The following is a 25962-nucleotide window of genomic DNA, read 5'->3' on the forward strand; positions in this document are numbered from 1 at the left end:
TGGGGTCGAATATTCTTTATATGTTTGTAATGCAGTAGTTTCCCCAATTTTTAAACTAGTAGTGGTTTAAATATAGATATGTATATAATATGTTTGACTCCATTTCTAATAATATGGAGTAGGTCGATGTTTGTAAGTAGTATGATATAGCTTTAAGAGTTACTTAGCACACCATTTCATTCATAAGGGTGTATTTAAATATATAGTGGTGAATGGACTATAAGGTATGACTCTAGCGCTGATAAGGAGGAATGAATATGATACCTACTATGTATATCTTTTTTGTTTTTAATATTAGGTTGTAGTTCCTCCTGACTACCTCTAACCGATAAAAAAACATAATAGTTAAAAATATTACAAATTTTTTTATTTTGTGATTGGTGATGTTGTGATTTTTATTTATTGAGAACACTTTTAACTAGAGCTATGAACCAGTGGGGGGTCACAATGGGGGACCCCCTCCTCAAGGGATTGCATGATGAGGTATTAACACCTCCTTGATGATATGATGAGGTATTAACACGTACTAAAAGAAGGAGACTTTCTCATTCAGTGTACAAAGTACTTGCAAGGGTTCAAACATGAAACCTTCCTATGAACAGGGATCACAACATACTGTTGTGCTACGGGAACATCCCCAAAAATATTACATAATTATAAATATTAATTTATATAATATTAAATATTATTAAATTACTAAAATGTTTGAATATTTAATAATACATCTTTAAAAAATAATATAAAATATGTAGAAAGGTGTCAATATAATAATTTTACTTATATATTATAAATTGATTTAAAAATTGTTTGAAGAAATATATCTATTTGTTTATTTTATAGATTTATATAGTAATTTATTTTAGTTCTTACTATTTTATTTTTATAAGAATATTAAGTTTTAATAAATATTTAAATAGTTTTTAAAAATTTATTTTTTTACATTATATAGGGTTTGCAAGCTCCATTTAACATATTGTTGGTTTGTTTAACAATTTAATTGTACTATATATATTATTTATATTTTGATATTCATATATGAATGAAAAAAGGAGTGTTTTTATAATATAATAATAATTTAATATTATTTAAATATAATAATATAATTTTTTTAAAATAAAATAATGCACAAATATGATATCTTTCAAATAATATGATATACTATTGAATATGAAGAAACATATATTTTTTCCAAAAATAATAAATTATAAAAATAACATGAAAAATATATCAGAATGTTCGCCATCATTCTCGAACCGGCGTGTCCGAAACCTCCAGACCTTTCGTCCTCTCTTATAAATAATGCCACCGTTATCTCATTAACATAAGCATTCCTAGATTCTGAAGGAGAATTTTGCTTTAAATTCTTGGGTTACCGGCTATTCGATTGAATTTTTTTGTGTTTCTGATGGAGTTTTGAGTAAAGACAATCTTATCAAAGACCGCATTACTATCATCCAAACCCTTACGCTGCAAATTCCTCGATTCTGAGACAACCAAATCCAAAAAGACCGCGTTCCCCTGAAGAAGACAATAATAACAGAGCTCTTCTGAAGCTGGAAAAATTGTGTCTGGCACAATGGTTGATGTTTTTATTTTTGTCAGTCTAAATTTATAGACTACTTTCAGTTTAGTTATGCTTTTTTTCTAATTTTTTCTAAAATAATTAAATAATGTAAAATATTATTTTATATAATAAAATAACATTATGAAATAATATACATGCAAATTAAGAATTGGACGGTGGTGAAAACACAAGCAGAGGTTGAGTGTAGTTCAGATTTGCAATGGAGAGTTTTTCAATTGAGCAACATGAACAAGGGTCTAATCAAGTAGAGGCTCATAGTAGTGAAATTGAGGGTAATACTGAGGTAACATCTCAAAGTAGAAATATTCAGAGAAAAGAGGCTTCTTCACAATTGGAGGGTGTTGTTTCTCTAAAGAACGGCCACTGGGGAGCACAAATATGGTTGGGCACTTTTAACACTAGGGAAGAAGCTGCCAAGGCTTATGATATAGTTTACATGGCGTTAAAAGGACGAGATGATCAGATAAGTTTCTCAGTTTCAGAAGCCAAGAAACTGCTTCACGATTATCCATGTATGCATTATAAATCCCATCTGAAAATCAGCAATCATTTCCATCGATCTGGGCAACTTGGAAAAAGAAAAGCTATTGAAGATGAAAGTGAAAATAATGCAGATGATATTGTAAAGTTATTTGGGATTGAAATTGGAAAAAGAAAAGCTATGGAAGATGAAATTCAAAATAAGTCAGATGATGTTGTAAAGCTTTTTGGGGTTGAAATCGGTACTAATCCAAAAGCCAAAAGAAGAGTGGAGATTCAGATTGATCCAAAAGGAAATAGAATAGCAAGATGGAGAAGCTGAAATTGGGTCCAAAGCAAAAGAGTTGTCTGAGATTGAAATTGGTCCAGAAGCCACATCTAGTTCACTGAGCTCAGTAAATGTGGCAAAAGTGAATATTTGGAAGCCCAAAGAATTAGTGAAATCTCAGAAAAAAAAATCAGAGTGAGTCCAAATACAGATCACATACATTTTTCATCCCATCAGAAAACCAGCAATCGTTTCCATGGATCTGTAGAATTTGGGAAAAGAAAAACTGAAAGATAATGGAGTTGAAATTGATCCAAAAGCAAAATTAAACCATTCCTTTCTCTCAAATTGGAGGTGAAATACATTGGTATTGACCTGGCAAGCATGTTCGTTTATCTTCAAGATTGTATTGAATTTAAGCTTTTGGAAACTTTTTCACTTTTCTGGACGCAAACTTTTTGTTTAATTGTTCACATTTGTTGTGAATAGATTGTTAAATATCATAATGGAAATGAATGTATTTTTATTATATGATTGAATGGGAATTCTCAGGTAAATCTATAAATCTATAATAATAGTATAATGCATGAGATGTAGGAGATAACTGTGTTATGAGTTTTAAAAATTGAATGTATTGATAAAAATGTTGATGATAAGATTTTTATAAGTGTTTAAGTCAGAGAGTGAAATGTTAGTGAGAGTTGTAGCTGTGTCAATAGTTAAGAGATTTTAAGATTGTAAAAATTGATTATGAGTTTGCAATTTTTTTTAATGTAATCTTCATTTTAATTAATAAAATTAGTGAATAACGGTTATTAATATTTCTATTTTAATTCTTATATTCTATTATATTCTACTGTATTCCTAGAAGTCCCAAACAAGAAGGTGTGTCTAGACATAGAAAATTTATTCCTTCTTTGTTGTGAATCATCATTTCAACTTAAGTCAATTTGTTTCCATATTAATACTTGGAATAAATATTTTTCTTTTGTTATCACTATGTATGATGCAATCCATTTCAATATGGATGAGTCTTTTTCCTATTAAAATACAAAAGTGAAAGGTCAATTGTCTGGTTCTATGCTGCATTCTTCACGCCTTATCAATAAAATGCACATGCTACACGTTTCTTTTGGAACAAAGGATGGGGTATTTCATTTATTCTTGCTGAAATTTTCTCTCTGTTTTATTAAAAAAATTAGCCTTAAATGTAAGTAAATAATTCAATTTTATTGGGGCAAATTATATGGTCAATAGAAGAAAGAAAATACAAATTACACTCAAAGAACTGTGTTTTTGGCAGCCGATTTCACATGCTTGTATGAATGATATCACCCTTTTGTACAGTCCAGCAAGTGCGCAAGTTCTTGTTTAAATTTAGCTTTAAATGTAAGTAAATTTCATTGGGACAAATTATAGGGTCAATAGAAGATAGAGAATACAAAATACACTTAAAAAACTCAGTTTTGGCAGTTCATTTCACATGTTTGTATGGATGATATCACCCTTTTGTACAATCCAGCAAGTGCACAAGTTCTACTTTAAATGTAAGTAAATACCTCAATTTCATTGGGGCAAATTATAAGGCCAATAGAAAAAAGAGAAGACAAATTACACTCAACGAACTAAGATTTTGTAACCGATTTCACATATTTGTATGGATGACATCACCCTTTTGTACAATCCAACAAGTGCACAAATTCATGCTTCTCTTTTGAAGAGTTGATTGTAAATTCAGTGGAGAAAATGCAGACCCAAATGGCAGGCTGAACCTAAAAAAGGTATTTTTGAGCAAGCAAAATTAAACCGTGATATTGGCTGTTTTAGCAATCATTAGAATTCATTTCAGCTTTACATTTAGTAGTTTTGTGAAACGTGATAGGCCTTGTCTGACATATGAGAACTGTTTATCCTTTTCAAATCACCTTCTATTCTCTCTCTCCCATTTTCCAATTAACCATGGCATTTCTACAGTACTTGACTTTCAGCTTCATATATTCCCTTAATTCATTTCAGCTTTAAATAGGACTTCCATTTAGTGTTTTGAGGATGCAATTAATAGTTTTGTGAAACATGTTAGGCCTTGTCTGACACTTAAGAACTGTTTATCCTTGTCGGGTCACATTCTATTCTCTCTCCTACTTTTCAATTAACCATGGCATTTTTATAGTACTTGACTTTCTGCTTCACATATTCTCTGTGTAATTAGAAAGAAGTTTGTTGTTGACTTTCTGCTTCATGTTATCCAGTGCTAGAATTAGAACCTGCAACCAATAGACTATACTTCTCTAATGGTTCAAATTGTAATTCATGTTTGACAACTGTTCTTGATTAATGTTGGCATGCGCAGTCTTTACAGTGTCATTATATGAGGTTATAAATATAAAGCTATTTCAATTTTTTTTATTTAATATGTATATTGTTGTAGGCATAGGCATGAAGCCCCTTTTTGGGGGAGGTCGTCATAGGTACCACTGTTTCTGCATTATAACCAGGAAGAAGACATTTATCTCATGATGGTTGTTTGTTAATTTTAGCAATCGGATTAACAATAAATAAAAGAAAATTAGAATGCAATGAAGAACAAACACAAAACACAAAGATACCCTGAGAAAACCTCCCTCTTGGAAATGAAACAACCCAGCCAATAATCTCAAATCTTTATTAGGCAACACCAATTTAATTTACAATGAGCTTCACACTTTAACAATAACCTAATCACAATAATATTTCTAACCTAAGGTACGCTGAAATGATGAACTTATCTGCTGAAGTTTGCTGCTCTTTAATGATATTTGCAGATCTCCAAAGGTGATCGTTGTGCTCTTAATCAAGTTCGCTCTGCTACTAATAAGGTTTGTTGAGCCTTCAACCAAGTTCGCTATGATCTAATGATGTTCATTGTCTTCTGATTAGGATTCGTTGTCTTCTAGATATGTCTTCTGATCAATGGATATGTTCGCTGTCTTCTTGATGATAGATAGAAGATATTCACTCATTGTGATGAAGACAATTCGTTGAATGTGTTCACTGAATGAATTCATTGTGTGTGTTAAGTTATACAATGATTGATGCGTTGTATATATAGGAGACTTATCCTTTTAATTCTCCCAAGTCGGCTTGCATCAAGAGCATATTTAATTACAATTCAATGCTTTAAGGTTGGTGCCAAAACTGAAGTATCCCTCATGTTACAAGTGATCTTAATATAGATCAGCCCCAACATGTTTTTATACAAAATACATTCAATATAGGTCTTGTCCTATCCACAAGTTACATTATATAGTCCTTTCCCAATAGAAAGGTATAATTACAAGTTACATGTAATCCGAACTTAGCTATTATTTCAACACTCCCTCTTAGCTAGAGAGGATTCAGTTAGCTATAGTGCATCATGGATTTCTTTTTGAGATTCATCATACATTGCCCATAGAGGATGAATGTAACCTGCAACAAAACAATCATAACTTTCCATGCATTGCCCGCAGAGGATGGATCTACCTTGCATTGCCCACATAGGGTGGAAGAGATCTTCACCATAACCTTCTCCCAAAGAAGGATATACTATCACTTTGTATTGCCCGTAGAGGGTGGAAGATGCTACTTGATGCATCACTAAGACTGCAACTCCCTCTCAGTCATAGCTGGATTCTCCACAGTTCCAAGCCTATCTCTCAAGTATTCAAAATCCACACGAGTAAGGGGCTTGGTGAGAATGTCTGCAACTTGCTCATCAGTGCTGACATATTTTAGGTGTAAGGCACCTCTTTGTACCATATCACAAACATAGTGATAGTGAGTTTCCACATGTTTTGATCTATCATGAAACACATGATTAGCAGACATTTTAATACAACATTGATTATCACAATGAATAACTGTGGGTTCCCAAGGTTGTCCAAACAACCCAACAAGAAGCTTCTGAAGCCACATTACTTCTCTTGAAGTAACACTCGATGCAATATACTTAGCTTATACAATACTCAAGGCTATTGAGGACTGTTTCCTGCTAGCCTAGGAAATCACAGCAAAACCCAAACTGAAATAGATACCTGAAGTTATCTTCCTATCTGTAACACTTCCTACCCAATCAAAATCTGAGTAAACTTCCAAGGTAATGATAGTGTTAATTGGATACTTCAGCCCATAGCCAACAGTTCCATGTAAGTATCTCAGAATATGTTTGGCTGCAACAAGGTGAACGTGCTTTGGCTTGTTCATAAACTGGCTAAGTGCACTCACTGCATGACAAATGTCTAGTCTAGTGTTCACTAGGTACATCAAGGATCCAATCAACTGCCTGTAGTCAAAAGGATCTGCAAAATCAGAGTTAGCTGCAGATAAACTCAATTTCTTCAAGTTAGTTTCCATAGGAGTAGACATAGGTTTGCAATCCAACATTCCAAATCTATTCAAAATAGCAATAGTATATTTTTTCTTGACTTAGAATTATTTCATTAGGTCTTTTACACACTTCTAACCTTAGAAAGTAATGCATTAGACCTAGATCCTTCATTTAAAATTCAGTAGCTAATTCTTTCTTACATCTAGTGATGAGACTATCTTCACCAGTTAGAAATAAATCATCCACATATAAAAACAGACTTAGCATTTCATTACGAAATACTTTAAAGTAATGGTTAGGATCAACATCATTCTTGCAGAATCCTAGACTTACTAAATACTTATCAATTTTTCATGCCAAGCTCAAGGGGCTTGCTTGAGGCCATAAAGAGCTTTTTTTAATCTGAACACATGAGATTCTTTTCTATTAATCTCATAACGTTCTGGTTGCTCAACATAAATTTCTTTCTCAATGACACCATTAAGGAAGGTTGTCTTTACATCCATCTGATGCAACTTCCAGCCTTTAGCTACAACAATAGCTATAATAGTTCTAATAGAAGTATATCTAGCAACAGGAGCAAATGTTTCCACATAATATATACCTTCCTTTTGAGAAAAATCACGAGCAACAAATTTAGCTTTATATTTCTCAATACTACCATCAGTAGCATGTTTAATTTTAAACAACCATTTAGAAGAAAAAACAAAATTACCTTTAGGTCTAGGCACAATATCCTAGACATCTTTCTTGATGATGGATTGATACTCTTCATCCATAGCTTACCTTTGTCATGCAAATTTTGTATTTACTTACCTTTGTCATTGCTATCAAAGAGGGAGTAGTAGTATGAGTCAAAATTTTGTAAAGGGATATAGTATAATTTTTGTAATAACATGTAATTGCTAAAGGAGAGTTTTGAAGTCATGTTATGTATTTGAGTCATGAGTCATAATTTCTGTAATGTGACACTTAGACAAAAATTTTCCTAAGTGTTGTCATCAATGCCAAAGGGAGATATTGTTGGCTTGATGATGATGTTATTGATGTAATAGGTTGATTGATGACTTGTATTGTGTTGTCATTGATGGCAACCATATTTTGTTAGTCATCTAAGTCATTTAGTCCAATCGATAAAGCCTAACCGGTAGTGGAAGTAGTTAAACAATGAACCGGTAAACAGTGACAGAGCTATGTTCAAGTAACCGGTACAGAAGATGAATGATGAGTTAAGTATTGCGGTTTGGTATGCATGATCATGACATTGGTAGGAGTCTATGTTTAGAACCGCATCAATAGATTCAAAGTTTGGAGCGACTTATGATGTACTGAGTAGTCAGTCAAGAAGAATAGTTAACCGGTTGAGCAGAGTTACTTAGATCGGTTAACTAGTAGTCTTTTTGTTATATTTTTTATTTATGAATTATGTGGCTGACAAGAGTAAAGTGTAATGTGTAAGATTGTCTAGATACATTGAACCTAGGAAATTGTTACAAGGTTATTTTGCTGACTTAGCAGGTTTGTTTATAAAGAGATGAATATTGTGTGATGATGTATCAAGTAGAAGGATCTAGAATGAGGATTTGATTGTGGAGTGGAAGGTGAAGCTTTGTATTGATGTTTAGTCGAGGATTGAAGTAGAACTAAAGCGGATATATCAAGCACAAAGGTGCTATATGTATATCACTTACCTATTGTTCCCGAACAGTTGCAACAGTATTAAAATCCCTTAATTGGGTAGGTCCTAACATACCTGATCTTGTAAATCCCTTCACTGGGTGACTCATTAACTTGAGTTGAAATCCTTTAGCAAGGCTACTCCTAATAGGGTTGAGGTTGAAATCCCTTCACTGGGTGACTCCCAACAGGGTTTTCTCTTAACCGGGTAATATTGTAAATCTCCTAACTAGGCTAGGCCTTTAACAAGGTGCATTCTGAAAGAGTGCAAATTTTGTGGGTACTAATTCCCATTGTGTTTTCTCCCAATTGGCTAGTTTCCATGTGAAAAATATTGTGTTATGTGGTGCATATTTTATTGGGTGTTAGCTTATGTGGTTATTTTCCTACATGCTTGTTAAGTTTCAAGTTGATTAAAGTGATGATCAGATTTATAATATTTTTCTTGCACTGATTCACCCCCCCGTCCCCTCTCAGTGCCTTATAAGTTTATCACCATCTATTTGCATCTTAATGAGACTACAATTTGTTCTTGTCACATATTATTTCTCTTTTGTTCTTGTGCTTTCTATTATCTCTAGATCTTGAGTGGCTACCTTCATAGCCAAGTCTTACACAAATCCATATTAGAAATTTGTATATTTGTAGAGAGAAGATTGCCACACATAGTTCTATATTTTGAAAAGACAAAAATTCATGGACTATGTCAATTAAAAAACTTGTCCAACACATTTTGGTTGAAATTTAGATAGAGTAATTTGTAGAGCATCTTAATATAGAATGTGAAGTTTCTTCATCTAACCCAAGGGTCTCAATCAAGCATTCATGGCTTTACCCTTGGTTATTTCTTTAACCTTACCTCCTATGGTAACCTTCATGTCCTCTAAAGCATTTAATGCTTCTTACATCCCCTCTCAAGCAACCTCTTGTTGACGATTGTCACCATTTAATTAGTCAGAATTGTGAACCTGGATTGATTAACTTTCAATCCTAGCCCTTGTTAAGATTGCTCAATCTTGACCCTCCATTGCCCTTTTTTTTCCTACAAATAGAGCTCTCATTCTCTCATTTAAAAATCCATGTCTTTGTGTATCTAAGTTATAGTCATTTTTACTAAGCATTTAGCATTTCTTTGTTTAAAAACATACTAAGCATTTAGAAGCATTTCAATACTATAACATATCCATGTTAGATTAGTATAACATGTTAGGATAGGATTACTAATCTTTTATCATAGCATCATCTTCATACTAGTTTAATCATCCTAGTTTCAGTAGCATACATGTTGTAGGAATGCATTCATTCTTATTAATCAATCATCACTCGTTCTTGGACTTGTCATTCCTAAGCCACCTTGCTCAATGATCTAAGAGAAAGAGTGAGACCTTGGGAATCCTGTGAGATAGAGAATAATGGGACACCCCTTGGGAAATTTAGTTATTCAATATAGTTCCTATAACTTTCACCAAGAGTCTCATTGGTGTGTGGATCTTTTGAAACCGACCTTTATGTTTCTGTTGCCCTCATTTCCTGCACACACATTGTATCTTATATTCTTCACCTCACAACATTAACACTCTTCATATATTCTGGTATAAATCTAAGTTAAATTTCATATAGCTTTGATTTGTATGAAGTATTTGATCTGTTTTGTATATATTCTTTTATTTCCTCACATTCACATAACTTTGAAAACTCTTTATTTCCTGTATTGTAATCTCAGGATCATATTTACCACTCACTTGTTAATATATATATTCTTGTTTTCCCCTTTCTTCATTATATAACTCTACTTTTATTAAACATATCCCAAAGATGAATTCCTGAATCAGGAGACCAGCTTTGTGCTCAAGAAGTTTCTACCTACCATCATCTGAAATAAAAATAAGTTAATACTCCCCCTTATAATATTTGATATCCTCCTTTTATATATCATGAGGAGATGTGAGAATAAATGGGTGGGGCCCTTCATTATAGTTAGCACTTAAATACTTCTAAATAAGTCATACTTATTTCTTTGGCATCGGTTTTGGCTTCAATCCTTAATCTTTTAATTATCAATGTTTATATTAACTCCTTAGCAGATCACATTCCATTCTCATGTCGACCTTAAAAAACCAAGTATGAGCATCTACCTTCTTCCTCTCTAAGATGACAATCTATTGTATAGTGGTTATAATAATCACTCACAAAGTTTTCTCCTTCTACCTGATTGTCTTTATACTTGTAATGTTTGGTATTCATTTGCATCCATATCAATCCTTAATCTTTTAATTATCAATGTTTATATCAACTCCTTAGTAGATCACACTCCATTCTCATGTCGACCTTAAAAAACCAAGTATGAGCATCTACCTTCTTCCTCTCTAAGATGACAATCTGTTGTATAGTGGTTATAATAATCACTCACAAAGTTTTCTCCTTCTACCTGATTGTCTTTATACTTGTAATGTTTGGTATTCATTTGCATCCATATCCTCTTAGTTAATTCACTATAATAGGTGATATTAATTCTGATATTAGTTGTATCTTTGCTACAGATCAATATTGAATCTAGATGTATATCATTTTAACTAATCGTTGTACCGAGTATCATCGTTCCCTCCTTCTATGGCTGAATTTTCCTTAATCGCTGACTTGAATATATTACTTACCAAGCTGCTGCTATTAACCTCACTAATTAATTATCTTTGATACTCATGCAGTTTGATATCAATGTGGCTCATGGTGAATCGTCCATGTATCAGCTAAGATGATCTTGATGGATCATAGTTATCTTTATCAACTCACTCATATGCTCTTACTTGATATGATGATCATATATCTTGATATCTTTGTTTGTGATGATAATCATTTATGTCTATGTTTGGTCTTCATATATAATTGATCTCCTTGATGATTGTTGATGGCTTACAAGAATAAGTTTAAACCTTTAATTAAAACTTATTTATAAATAACCTATTGTCTCTTGTTGGCTTGAGTTCTTGAGTGGGGACATTACAATTTCCCCCTCTCGAATTCTCTTATCCTCAGGCAATTCTTCCTTTTCTTCTTTTGCTAGATGAATATGTACATAGGCTAGTAGTACCAATACATAATCATATAAATTAAAGCAATGATAAAGGTTATAAAAATTACTACTCAATTTTTATATAGATTGCAACTTGGATGGACTGACTTCCTTGAGCCCTTAGCCCAACTTGAGATGGATTGGCTTCCTTGAGCCCTTATAGAAGGGATTGACCTTATTTGAGTCATCCTTCTTACTAAGGGTACTGACTTCCTTCAGTCAAGCCAAGCCCACATTTGGCTTCCTTGAGCCCTTATTGTTACTTAGGGTGCTGACTTTCTTGAGTAGAGCTTCCCATGTTTGGCTTCCTTGAGCCCTTATTCTTACTTATAGTGCTGAATTCTTTGAGTCCAGTTGCCAACCTTTGGCTTCCTTGAGCCCTTATTCTTTAGTGAGGAATGACCTTCTTCATGTCATCCTACACTACTAGGTAGGGTGTTGGCTTCCTTGAGCCCGTTTACCCAATCTTGAGAGGAACTACCTTCTTTGTGTCATAATTCCTCTACATTTATTATGTTTGGAAGGAATAGGGACTTCACTTGAGCCATTTCTACACCAAGCCTACGAGACTTACTTGCTCTTCTTGGTGGCTCAGGTTATCCTTTATGTCATTCTCATTCCCCTTTTTGAAAAAAGATAGTTAGCCTATTTGGAGCCATTTCTACACCAAGATTAAGAGTGGTTATTTTCTACAACCCTCTTACCCCACTTGGTAGCTCATGTTTTCTATCCACATTCTTAATTTCCTCTTTGTTGGTTGTTGTAACCATGTTGCTTACCTCTTTAAGGTAAGGTTCTTTAAGGTTCTGAATGATATTGGATGGACCTCTTTCTGACTCATTCATCCTATTCATTGTAACTTTTACTCTTATTTCATCTGCATTATAAACTCTTTAGGTATTTTAATTAAAGAGCTAATTCATTCTTAAACATAGTTGTTTCTGATGTAGTCTTTCATAAATATGTTGATGATTATCTTTCAATCTACAATCGGCTCCAATTTCTCTTTCTAATTTGTATCTTTATATCCCTCTATTTTATGCCATTTTGGGTCTTCTTATATCTGAGAAAATATAAGTTTTTATATAAGGATTTCTCACTAAATATGTGATTGAGTTTCTGGTAATAGTCTGATTGCCTTCCCTGCATATGACCTAATAATCTGATTGCCTTAACTTGCATATGACCTAATAATCATGCAATCGATTTGACACTGTTCCTGATCAACAATCCTTATAATCATGCATTCATAGCCTTGTAGATGGGTGGTTCAATACCACCATAGTTGACTTCTTAATGACTCCTTGAGCACTTCAAATCTGAATTAAATATCTGAAAAACAAATCTTCTCTATTTCCCACCTTCCATCCTATCAATCACTATTTATATTTGTATTTTCATCAGAAGGACATGCCTCTTCACAAATGAAGTCTTCTTCAACATAATTGCTTCTCTCTAATAATCACACCCCTTGATTAAAGTAATTTCTTAACAACAAAATATGACTATTCATAATTGCATCTTTTTAGAAATGTAGCTCTTGATAACAAGTGCTCCATAAGAAAACTCTTCTTTACCAAGATCAATCGCAACAAACATTTCTTGTTCTTAAATAATTTATAATAGCTACCTCAAGATCGTCACTTGCCTTGTAAGATAAAACTCGATACCTTTTGATACTATAAACCAAACTTAATTGTCCTCATTTTTATTATATTAATTGGTGTTTGTTAGTAGTGCCACTTTATTCTTTAATAAAGTTGCTGCCTTAAATCATTGTATATTAATAATGCATTACTACATACAATCGTTGTTTGCCAATGCCATCCAACATTTGTCCTACATTACATGAGTATTTTTTCTGAGTTGTGTTAGGGATGATTGGGCATTCTTAACTTTATTTTATCATTGTTCATATGTGTGCAAGATTGATGTACACAAATGATATTATGTAAGTCAATGTGGCTAATGAACATTTTTCTCATTATGTTAGCTTTTATAAATCATATCATCCATACTAATTACCATTTTTTGACTGAGTCGACCATTCTTGATAAAGTCATTGTCTTTATATATCATGTAAATTATTGTATAATCAAGTGTAGTTTGTAAATCTAAATGTCTTCCTCTGATTTATCTTTTTTACCTTGTGGGATGGCAGGATCATGCTCTGATACCACTGTAATGTGCCCATTACCCATTGTTTCATCTTACCAAGTAGCATCTAAGCTCGGAGCACGATGTAATAAGATATAAATCTCTCCCTGTGTTATGCATTCTTGATCTCAATATTTGAAGGCAAGTTTGATTCTTGATGAATGATAAGACAAATTATAGATAACATAGGGGTATGTGCAGGATCATGGTGGGCCAAACAGGCTCTTAAGTGGCAATTAAAATAAAAAATCCAGGTTAGGAAACTTGATGTAAAAATCTGAATAATTTGTCAGCATTATTTAAAAAAATATGTAAAATTATATTTTTGTTGTATTTTTTAGTTTTGAATGATGTGGCCGACATAAGTAAAGTGTAATGTGCAAGATTGTCTAGATACATTGAACCTAGGATATTGTTCCAAGGTTATTTTGCCCACTTAGCAGACTTGTTTATAAAGAGATGAATATTGTGTGATGATGTATCAAGTAGAAGGGTCTAGAATGAGGATTTGATTGTGCGGTGGAAGGTCAAGCTTTGTATTGATGTTTCATCGGTGATTGAAGCAGAACTGAAGGGGATCTATTAGGAACAGAGGTTCTATATACAAATCACTTACCTGTTGTTCCCTAACAATTGCAGTAATATTAAAATCCCTTAACCAAGTAGGTCCTAAAAGGCCCAATCTTGTAAATCCCTTCACCAGGTGACTCATTAACTAGAGTTTAAATCCTTTAGCAAGGTTACTCCTATCAAGGTATAACTCCTAATAGGGCTGAAGTTGAAATCCCTTCACCGGGTGAATCCTAATAAGGTCATATCTTAACTGAGGATTATTGTAAATCTCCTAACCGAGCTAGGCCTTTTAACAGGGTGCATTCCGAAAGAGTGCAAATTTTGTGGGTACTACTTCTCACCGTGGTTTTTCCCATTTGGGTTTCCACGTGAAAAACATTGTGTTATGTCACGGTGCATATTTTATTGGGTGTTAGCTTATGTGGTTATTTTCCTTGCATGCATGTTAAGTTTTAAGTTGATTAAAGTGGTGATCAGATTTATATTGTTTTTGCTTGCACTAATTCACCCCCCCCGTCTTCGTGCCTTATAAGTTTATCACCATCTATTTGCGTCGCGATGAGAATACAATTTGTTCTTGTCACATATTATTTCTCTCTTTTTCTTGTGCTTTCTATTGCCTCTAGATCTTGGGTGGCTACCTTCATAGCCAAGTCTTACACAAATCCATATTAGAAATTTGTAGCTTTGTAGAGAGAAGATTGACACACATAGTTTTATATTTTCGAAAGACAAAAACTCATGGACAATGTCAACTAGCAAACTTGTCTAACACATTTTGCTTGAAATTTGGATAGAGTGATTTGTAGAGCATCTTAATATAGAATGTGAATTTTTAGCTAATAGAAGCACCCCAAGACTATGGCACATAACATACTAGTCTTCCATTTTTAGGCTCGTATTTCATTTGTAGGTTCCTTTCTACATCTCATTTCCAGATTTGATCACAGATTTTTATTTATAGTTTTATGTATTTCTGTTTATGTTGAATATTATTAATTTTACATCATTTTACCTAGTTCTTGCATCCTCAATCTAGTCAAATCTAATCAGCATTCAAAAGAAAACAATTATTCACAATGATCAGTTCTCCTATAGGACTATATTTGATCCTAATTGGTTATTTCCCTAATGAAAGAGTTTAGAAATGGTTCATGTAGTTTATATTCTTAGGCTAGACTCATTTTTTTTACATTTCAGAACCAAAGTGAATCAGATGTGTTAAGATAACTAGTATGATTAGGAATACATGGATTAGAGAACAATATACTTCTTATGTACCATCAAGATTGAGTTTGGATCATAGTGTATGTCATTCAAGCAGCTCTAAATCAATATATGGATTATCTAACAGTATAATTAAATTCAAGAAATTTGAATTCTCAATCAATGTATGAATTATCTAACAGTATAATTAAATTCAAGAAATTTGAATTCTAATCAATGTATTCTTTTAACCAGACAATTTCTCAAACAACGATCTGATATCAAATGAAAATTAAAATAAACAAGCAGATAAATCTTTATATTCTATAGAATTACAAAACTTTTTTGATCAGTGATCAGACAGAGATAAAGAATGTAATACAATTACCTAAATAAATGGAGGTCTGAAACAAATTTAAGAACTATTAAATATAGAAGAGATTTCATTCATATTCATGCACAACTGCATTAATTAGTTCATGCAAATTCTATTTTTAATACTATATTTTAACTCCACAAACTACAGTTTTTGCATACAACGGAAGAATCAATATTCCAACATAAATCAATGTAATTTCAAAAAAAATGAATTCTGAATTAATGTATGGATTTAACCACTGGATAATTTCTCAAACAAGGTTCTGATATCAAATGAAAATTTAAATAAACATTCAAAAATTGCTCAAAAGAAAATAAATATTTATATTTAATCGAATTACAAAACCTTCTGATCAGACCAGAGATAAAGATGCTAATATAATTGACTCAATAAATGGAGGTCGTATACAAATTCAAGAGTTCCTAGCTATAGAAGAAATCTCATACATATTCATGTAGAGTTGCAATTAACTAATACATGAAATTTTTTTTTTTAGAACTACAAACTACAATCTCCCCATAGTAAATAGGAGAAATTAATATTCCAACATAAATCAATTTATGGATTACCTGACAGTATAACTAATTTATAAAAAAATTGAATTCTAAACAACTCAGCACAGCACAGAGAGCAGTGACAGATTATAAATATCTCATCAATCTAAAAATTGTAGTCGTGCAGTAAAGAAACATTTTCCATCTGCTTAACAAAAAGAAGAGAAAGTTGAAAATGGTAGTCCAGGGGAGGGATTAAATTTGGAGGCAAAGAGTAGCTTCTCTCTTCTGACAGATGGAAGCTCAGCAAACTGTACTCTGTAAAAAGATTGAGCACCGAGATGCTCTTGCCGCAAGCAAACCATGAAACCGTGCCTCAAGGAAACCATGCAACTATATAAATAAACGACATACACGTCCCCAGGAACTCCCTCACCTCTGAAGGGAATCACATACGTCTTTCCTGGAAGCCCCTTTTCTGATTTATCAAGATTTATAGCAATTCGGTGTAACCAACGTTCTTCTGCACTTGGCCAGTTTTGTGGAGATTTGAACTGGCTAATATCAACCCACTCCAGCTCATTTTCGATCTCCCCATTAAACTCAGGGTGTTGCTTCTGATTTTCAGCCAGCCCTGAAATTAATATCCAGAAATCCTCCTTCACAACACCATCAATCTCTGCAAATTCAAGTGGGAAACCGTGAGAAATCGACATGCTTCTTTTCCTTTATCTATCTGCTCTTCTCCCACCAAGATCTATGCTTATTCTTGATTGGGATTTTCTCAATAATAATGGTCTATTTATTTCTCTGCTCATTCATTCTCAAAAACAACCTACATATAATTTTTAGCTTTTGCTACCATTCATGCTAATAATAGCGGGGGATTTAGCTAACAATTAGATCTAAAAATAGAAGAAATTCACATGCATCGTATGCTTAAATAAATGTTATTGGATCTAGAGAAAAGACTAACTAAAGAAAAGCACATATTAATTCAAAGAAAATAATGCATGGATCATGCAAAAAGAATAATGCATTGACCATGCAAAAGCAAAACAAATACAAAATACAAAAAAATATCCAGTAATATAGATTGTATACACTGAATTGTCCATGCTGTTCAAGAGACAATTGCCGTTACAGAAATAGGAAGTAGGAATCTCATAACTGAAGTGTATTTTAGCCATCTAAAGAATAATCTCCCTCTTTACAATAATGTCATAGATTAACAGAAATTCAAGATTTAACTGATTGAAAGGTAATTCATGATGGTACAAATCAATTCAGATCAAAAGAACACCTGGTTTAATACATCTTTTTGAAAGTAAACCATTTAGAAGAGGACATCCCTACTGATTAGCACTTCTCATTTAAGCAACCCTAATAATGATTTGCTTGCATTCTTGGAGATCCAGCAAAGAGAAGGTCGTAAATACAATGCAAGCTGTGAGGTGTAGAATTACAATGCGATTTTCCTCTCTTCTCGCATTTGGTGACATGTGGAAATTGTACAAAGATTGAATATACAGATGGCGATTCCGCAAGAAATCCATGGGGTTGGGTTCATCACCATATATCTGCACGAAAAAGACCAGAAAGCCTCCCTCACAAATGGAAATTTGGCCAACCGTGAAATTACAGACCAGAAAGCCTCCCTCACGACACCCTCAATCTCAGCAAACTCAACATTCTTCTTTTCCTTATCTATCTTCTCCGCTCCTGCAAACTTCTGCCTTAATTCCAACTATTCTTATTCCCAAATCACATTTCTCTACTAATAACCCATTTCTTGTAATGGATGTCTTTCTTGTAATCTCCAAGTTAAACCTTTTTACATGTTCTAATACATCTTGTAATCAAGACTACTAAATGTAACTCACTGTACCCGTCGTAGGAGATTTTATTCAGATAGAAGGGAATTGGATATTTAAATCTATAGTTTATATAGTTCGAACTTGATTCGTTCACATTTTGGCCATTCTGGTTAGGAATTCAAGATTTTGAAGTTTTTCTCTGTGACAAGGCAGACAGTCAATTTGAATATATAAAGAACGGTTAGATCATATAATATTATTTTGAATTCTTTAGGATTCATTCTGACTATAGATAATAGAATATGATCTAACAAAAAAACATTGTATAATTAAATCTGCCTGCTCTGTCCCTCTTTATGACTGGGCTTGGAGCACTTCATGTGATGCCCCTCTATCTCTGCCGAAATAACGAGGTATTACGGTACTCAAAATTTAGCATTGATGAATTCAAGTAAGTATATTTGTTATCTTAACTAATGTAGATAAAAATGCATATTAGATTCAGTATGGTATTAGATTAATCTCAACAAACAAAATGATTGCACATTGCTTTCAGGAAGAAAGATATTGATAGAAATCATTTAGACCTTTTAACATGTATTGTTTATTATGAGTGCTGATATATGTTCATAGTAGTGCTAATTGCAAACATTAATCTTACTAAAAATGTAAGTAAAATTAGAGTAAACTAATTGAAAGTCCTCATGATGTAAGTGATATCTTAAATTTCAATATGGGTAAATAATAATCTCATTGTTAATATAAATAATTTCTTTTAAAATCCATGTAACTTCAATAAATCTTTTGTGGAGATAGCCTAGGAGAATCCTTTGAATTACTACTCAAATTGTATTCCAAGGATTTAATATGATAATTATGTTGTGATCCTCTATTTATTATCTTAAAAGTTGAATGAAGGGCTACATTGGAATAAAAGTTCAATACAAAGTGAGAAATAAATAAAATGAGAAAAAATAAATGAAAATAGACAAAATGCCCAAGTCTCTATCATGCACATTAGGGTAAAAATAAACCCTAAATCAAAGCAATGAAATTGTTTTTTGCATTCGATTTTTTTTTTTGGGGAGGGAGCTTTGTTGCGGTCCCTTGGCGTCACCATGGTTGGAAATCTACTGGGTTTTGGGACATTCGTTTGGAGATTTTCTGGAAGACTTTGTGCAGGATTTTTGCATGAGTTCACTTTGTTCATCTACAAGGCCGAACCTGGGGAAGACGGTATATACCGCAGATCCAGATCTTTGACACATATTTGAGCAGATAACCTGGAGGAGGGTCAATGAGAAAAGGTGGATCGAGGTGAGAAGGGCGACAATGTCTTATTTCCACCATTATTGAGGAATCTGGTATGTACATAAACCTTTTAATCGATTCATTGAAGGGATTAAAAGTAATAAACATAGGGTTTGAAAGGAATGATAATTTTCTATTCTTAAAAGCTCTCTATCTATAACCTCATTTGATTTTGATTCTTCATTTGTTCATGCTTTGCCTTAAGAATTTAGAAAGGAATAATGGTAGTATAACTTTTTGTGGGAGGATATTTTTTAAATTGTATAGGTATTGTATGTTTCAAACAGATCACTCTTTATAATGAAGTCGTTGTTCATGAATAATTGATCGATGTTCTTGACTGTTGTTCCTTATCGTCTTTATATCCCATGTCTAAATAACCTTTATACTTTGTCCGATCTATTCATCATGTGATTGTTCAAAAGGATTATTTCCCTCTAGGGCAGAGGTGTTCTTTTACTGGGGTTTCAACAATCCAATAAAAGAGTATGTGATGAGACTTCATTCCTTCCTTCCTTCCAATTGTCCCTTGTCCCTTTTCCCTTGTCCCCTGTCCCCTCTCCTATTAGACAATTATAATTATTTGTCCCTTGTCCCTCCCCCGGGGGGCAGAATGAACTTTTAATTTGGTTTGCCTCAATTTAGAATATATTAATGCTTCTTCAAATCTGGTACTTCCGTAACAAATCATACCTCTTCTTTAGTCATTGTTGTGAGGATTTATTCACTGTAATCACTGCCTTTTAACTGTCTGATCGTGGTGAAGTTTATGGGGTAAATGAGATTTCCCCCATCTCTTGCGATTTTGTTTAATGTGGCTGTCATTTCTTTGCATGTTGTTTGACTGCTGCACTCAATATCGGAATTTCAATGATACATTCTCAACCAATAGATTGTGGTTTCTATTTTCTCTATGTTGTCAATAACAACCTATTATGATCTTGGCTGTGATGCATCTTCTTTCTATTGTCCCTGCATTAGACTGTAAAAGACTAACATCTCTTTGTCATTAAAGCCTCTGACTGTATATTTGAGCTGAATTAGTAGTGCTTAATTCGTTGTTTTGACAGTCTTATTAGATTTGAGAGTTACAAATTTATGTCATAATTATAAAATCACTGGTTGTCTGTGAAGTATTCTACTATACATATATACATATATACATACATATATACAAGCTGGTATATTATTTTTTTGTTCATAGATATGTAGTCTATGTTCCACAATTGTAGTTTAAAAAAAATTGATAGCATAGCTGTCATCTAGCAACCATAAGTCTATATTTATAAAAGTTAAATAGGCATGTATTCTATTTATGCCTATATGCCTACTCATAGCTCTTTTCATATTGGTTGACAGAGATGCACATGGAGACAAGTGAATGCTAATCATAGATCAAATCATTTACAATGAACTTGGTTACAAAGAGTTTTTGAAAGCATTACATTCATCATATGCATACACACTTACAATATTTAATTGATAATGTTTATTTTTCTTACCACTTATGTGTGTTAAATATTTTTCAGCTATATAAATGATATTATTATATTACAGTTTTAATTGAAATCTTAAATAATTTGACTTGTATATTAGAGGGAAATAATTTGAGTTATATATTAGAGGGCTGAAGAGTTGCAAGAAATGAATATTTGTATTGTTAGCAATAATCATTTACAATATAAGTGAAATAAATATTTGCATTGTTAGAAATAATCATTTACAATATAAGTGATTTGATCATAAAATATAAACGAAGTTGAATATGAATGTACACAACTTATTTTAACAACTTAATTTATACCAATAAATTATACAAAATGTTTTTGCTATTTGAAATGTTTTTACAACATATGTTTACAATAAATACAAGAGAGATATTACATCAAATGCATTTGTTTCTATTTGGTGTGTTGTTTTGTATACAAATTTCACCATGCATTGGTGTCTTCGTTAGCTATTGTTTGTGACTTGTAATGGGGACCAAAGGTACTTGTATAAATTTTGAAGAGTTTCATAAAAATGATAAGACCCCTACTCTCCTTACATTTTACAATGATAAATTAATTTATTATTATTTTTTATATTAATTTTGTTATCAAGTAAATTTTCAATATGAATTTTTTATTTAATATTATAAATATATGATAAATTATATATATTAAAAAAATAAAATATAATTCCTAATAGATCATAGTTCAAGATTAATTGTCATGACTTTTTAGTTTTTTAAGTATATTAATTAAATACAATAAATTTAATATGATAATATTTTTATAAAAAATATCAACAAAACTAATTAATCTAAATATTTAACACCAAACTACTGATATGCTTGGTATTGAGCTACAAGAAAAAATGAATGATTAATCTGGTTGCCCTCATTGTGATATGTTTTAATTGACAAATTTTTATATTATAATTTTTTGTTTTATGGGGAATCCTTTGGAAGCAACTTCAATTGATGGACTACTGGAATATCAAAAATTACATTATTAATGGGTGCCTATATTCCCGCCTAAATGGTTGTCACGAACATTATTTGTTTTAGATTTTTGAAAAATCCGCTTATAACAACAAAAGTTGTATTGGCCAATCAGGATAAAAAAATAATTTTTATAATATGTATACTTAAAAATTGCACAAGTAACTTTAGAAACAAAAATAAAACCTTATTTGTAATTGGTTCAAATTAATTTTTTTAATAACTAGTTAACTGTAAAAAAGAAAAACTCATTACAAAAGTATTTATGAATGATATTATTGTATCTTGAGCTGCACATATATTCCCATAAAAGTTCATTAATTGGTTTAAGTATGTAATTTTTTTTATTCTCTTCTTCAAGGTACTCTTTCTTTCTAATCTTTCAAATATTATTTAAATTTATCATATTTTAGTACTATTTAGATCCATTATAATGTTATGTTTGTCCATACTTATTTTTATCATTCCATTTCATGAGAGGGTATATATATATATATATATATATATATATATATATATCACCGTAAGCATAATTTAGTAGTTAAAACAAAAAGATATCATTTCTTTAAAGGAGATTCTTATCTTAAATCTCATTGTAAGAAAGTAGAGACTAAATAACTAGATAATAGTAGTGGGGATGTTATTGAAAATAAGTTATAAATCATAAGTTTAGTTGTAAGGATTATTCGATCATTGTTTATAGGTAACATACAATTTGGTTTTATGCATGAAATCCTTAAATCTATATTATATCTCTATATGAATATTGAATATATAGTGCTCCAAGTTAAAGTTTTAAGCAATAATGTTCCATATGGCCTCTTTAATTTTTCTACCATAGCCAAGTATGTAGATTCTATTCTTGGTACTTGACATTTATCTATATATTCCTATTCAGATACCATTAATTAGTTAGGTATTAGAATATATAATATTTATCTATGTAATTAATTGTATTTTCATGTTGTTATTCTTTCTTAAAATATAGTCCATCCTTCGTATGGGTGATGCATAGAGACAATAGAGATATGATGGTGTTATGATGATTTATTGCAAGGTTTGAGCACATAAGAATGTGATTGACTCTAAGATGATTATGAAGGTGTTAAGAGAACTTACTACCTTATATCTAGTAACTGCATAAGTTTGAGTTAATATGATGTATGATGTAAATATTGTCTTGGCCACGATTGTACTACTTTCATGAGCCTTGTCCCAAATGATATGTTGAGCATGGACCAACATTCCTTAGGATTGCTCATACCTTGTTTAGGAGATGCTTATAGTAATGACAGGTATATCTCCCTTAGGTTGATCCTTTGATGATGTAAGTTATAGCTTACGATTGGTACATTGTGCTCTTGACATAACCATTTTCAACATACTGATAAGAGTATCTTTGTAGGGAGACCTAGGTGTGAATAATCTTATTTCCTAATCCAGCTAAGACTTTGTCTCTGTTTCACCTTAGTGGGTGGTATGCGACGAGAGAACTGTCTAGGGTATAAGGCCCTAGAAAGGGTCGCGTACCTTCTTTTATAAATTTATATATATATTTTTTGTCGAACTACAAAGTCTCTGTGCATTCACATAGGCAAGGCCATCTGCAATGAGCCCCCGAGACTGTAGGTCAAGCCCTTAGGTCTGTCTCTTCTGAGTTGTCTAGTCTTGTAACTTTTCCTAGGTAAAATGCTTACCCTTGCAAGTACTTTGTTGGATGTTTGACCCAGTTAAAGTTTTCATATGGTTTAACATGTTGAACTCTTATCTAGCAACTGATAGACATAATGTGTGTATCTAGCAGTGTATATTTGAGTGCAGGAATGTGTGGCAGGTCAAGGTATGTTCTGAACTAGGAAGAGAAATCTCTAGTATGAAGTGACAGGTTTGTGAATTGAGAGTTGATTATATCAGAATTCATTATGTTACAGTGTGTATAGTCATAACCTCTTATTAATATTGTAATATGTGATTGTTTTAAATAAAATTGGTTGCTATTATTAGTGTTGTACATGTATCTATTCTGGTTTCGGGAATGGATTAAGAATGTGGTAATTAGTATTGGTAATATATTATGATGTTAGATATGAGAAAGTGATTGGGATTAGGAACTTCTGTCATTGGCACTTTAAAATGAACCTTATGGGGTTAATGGGTTGTTGCATTGGTGAAGATCGTATTTATCATAAATAGATTAGAAATGATCTTGCGTATGTGCATGGAAAGAATAATTGATACTATAAGTAGTGTGCATTAGATTGGTTATAATTATGTTGTTATGATGGTTAGCAATGAAAAAAATGATGCTGAGATACCCTAGGGAAGATAGATGTTATGATGTGTCTTATTTCCGCTTGTGTATTGTGTTTGGTGATTTTATCATGATGCGCAATGACAAATCATGTTAATGGATGATAGGTTCTTGTGAGTAGCAAGTTGATTATGTTGCATTAGTAGGTGTTCTAAAAAAAAATAATCTATGTTTTCATGTTAGTTGGTTAAGTTCTCTAGGTTATTTAGGCAGGCATTACAATTGGTATCAGAGTGCAAGTTGCAATAGTGGGATCTTTGGTCAAGCATTTTATCATTATTCTTGGTTAGTGTTATGTACTCTAAAGGGAATTATAAATAATTGGGGTACTTGTATCTAGAAATAAATTCTATACAGTTTTTCATGTGGGAAACGTAATGAAGATTTTCCTTGAGTAGATGATAGTGTTACTGAAAAGTACTCCCCATAAATGTGAATAAACCAGTACCAGTGCTTACATTGTGAATTAAGAGAAACCAATACTTTCTTTGTGTGCCCATGGGATAGCGAAGAAATCAACCATGGAGGGTATGTTTACTTATGGGTATGGGAATACCATACTATTTATGTGTTGTTTACATGTTTGTTACCTTACTGAGTGCCAACCCACAAGTTGTTGATAAGTTTGTATGTGAAGGGGCAGTATCAGAAGTTACCATTCCTCGAATAGTATGGATTGGCGTACGAGTAATGGCGGCACAAAGAGACTTTAGCTTCTCTAATTCAAGGAAAAATATAGATTGTGTACGGGAAATGTGGTGTGATGAAATGGAAAATATGAACTCAGGACTAGTCCACACACCAATGTGACTCTTGGTGCAAGTTATGCAGCTAGATGGAATAGCTCAACTTCCCAAGGGATGTTCCATTTTTCTCTATCTCACAAGACCCCTCAAGCCAATGCCTTTTCTCTCAGATTACTAAGCAAAGTGACGTAGGGATGATAATCATGAGAATGAGAGATACTTGATCAATCTAACATGAATGCAATCTTAAATGTGCATGATATTAACAAACATGAATTAAACTAGCATGTATATGATGATAAGATGAAAGGATTAGTAAAAGAACTATCCTAACATGGTACACTAGCTTACTATGATTATTTTTGATAATAGAAATGCTTCTAAAATGTTTATTAGATTATTTATATTCAAAGAGATACTAAATGCTTGATAAAATGACTAGATTACTTAGTAAAATGCCTATAAGTGTGATGATAAAAACTTGGATATGGAAATGGAGGAATGAGAGCTCTATTTATAGGAAGAATAGGGCAATGGATGATCAGGATTGGATAATCTTATCAAGGGTCAGGATTGAAAGTTATCAATCCATGTTTACAATTCTCACCAATGAAATGGTGACAATTATCAACACAAGACTGCTTGAGAGGAGATGCAAGAAGCATTAAATTCTTGAGAAGACTTCATGGTTACCTTAAGAGGTAAGGGTTAAGGTTAGGTTAGGATTACCCATGGGATAAAGATTTTACCCAAAGGATAAACTCTCGTGCGACGTTTAAAGGGATAACCATGGTCAAAGCAATGAATGCTTGATGAGACCCTTGGGTTAGATGAGGGTTGAGTTAGAGAGAAAGTCTCTAATAATGCAAGAGGGTTGAGTTAACCATTAATGGTTTGAAATAATTTCAAGGTTAACTTGTTGAAGACATAAAGCCTTTAATGGTTTCCAAAGACTTTGAGGGTTTGAGAAATGAATTCCCTTTGCTTAGGGATGTGACAATATTTATAGATGGGTTAGGCTAATTTAGAAGTGATTAGAAGAATCGTGAAGGGGGGTT

The 25962-nt window shown here is 32.4% G+C and overlaps 1 protein-coding gene across 1 annotated transcript; it reads left to right on the forward strand.

Moving 5' to 3' along the window:
• The first annotated feature begins 1784 nt into the window (after positions 1-1784).
• LOC131032973 (AP2/ERF and B3 domain-containing transcription factor ARF14-like) lies at positions 1785-2387 on the forward strand. The gene has a single exon (XM_057964075.2). It carries the CDS (start codon positions 1785-1787, stop codon positions 2385-2387), a length of 603 nt encoding a protein of 200 aa, XP_057820058.2.
• Positions 2388-25962: the final 23575 nt, after the last annotated feature.

This window comes from Cryptomeria japonica, chromosome 10 (assembly GCF_030272615.1).
Source record: "Cryptomeria japonica chromosome 10, Sugi_1.0, whole genome shotgun sequence".
NCBI lineage: Eukaryota > Viridiplantae > Streptophyta > Pinopsida > Cupressales > Cupressaceae > Cryptomeria > Cryptomeria japonica.

What these genes read in the sequence shown, in the direction of transcription:
- LOC131032973 (XM_057964075.2), top strand. Translation starts at nt 1,785, where the DNA reads ATGGAGAGTTTTTCAATTGAGCAACATGAACAAGGGTCTAATCAAGTA.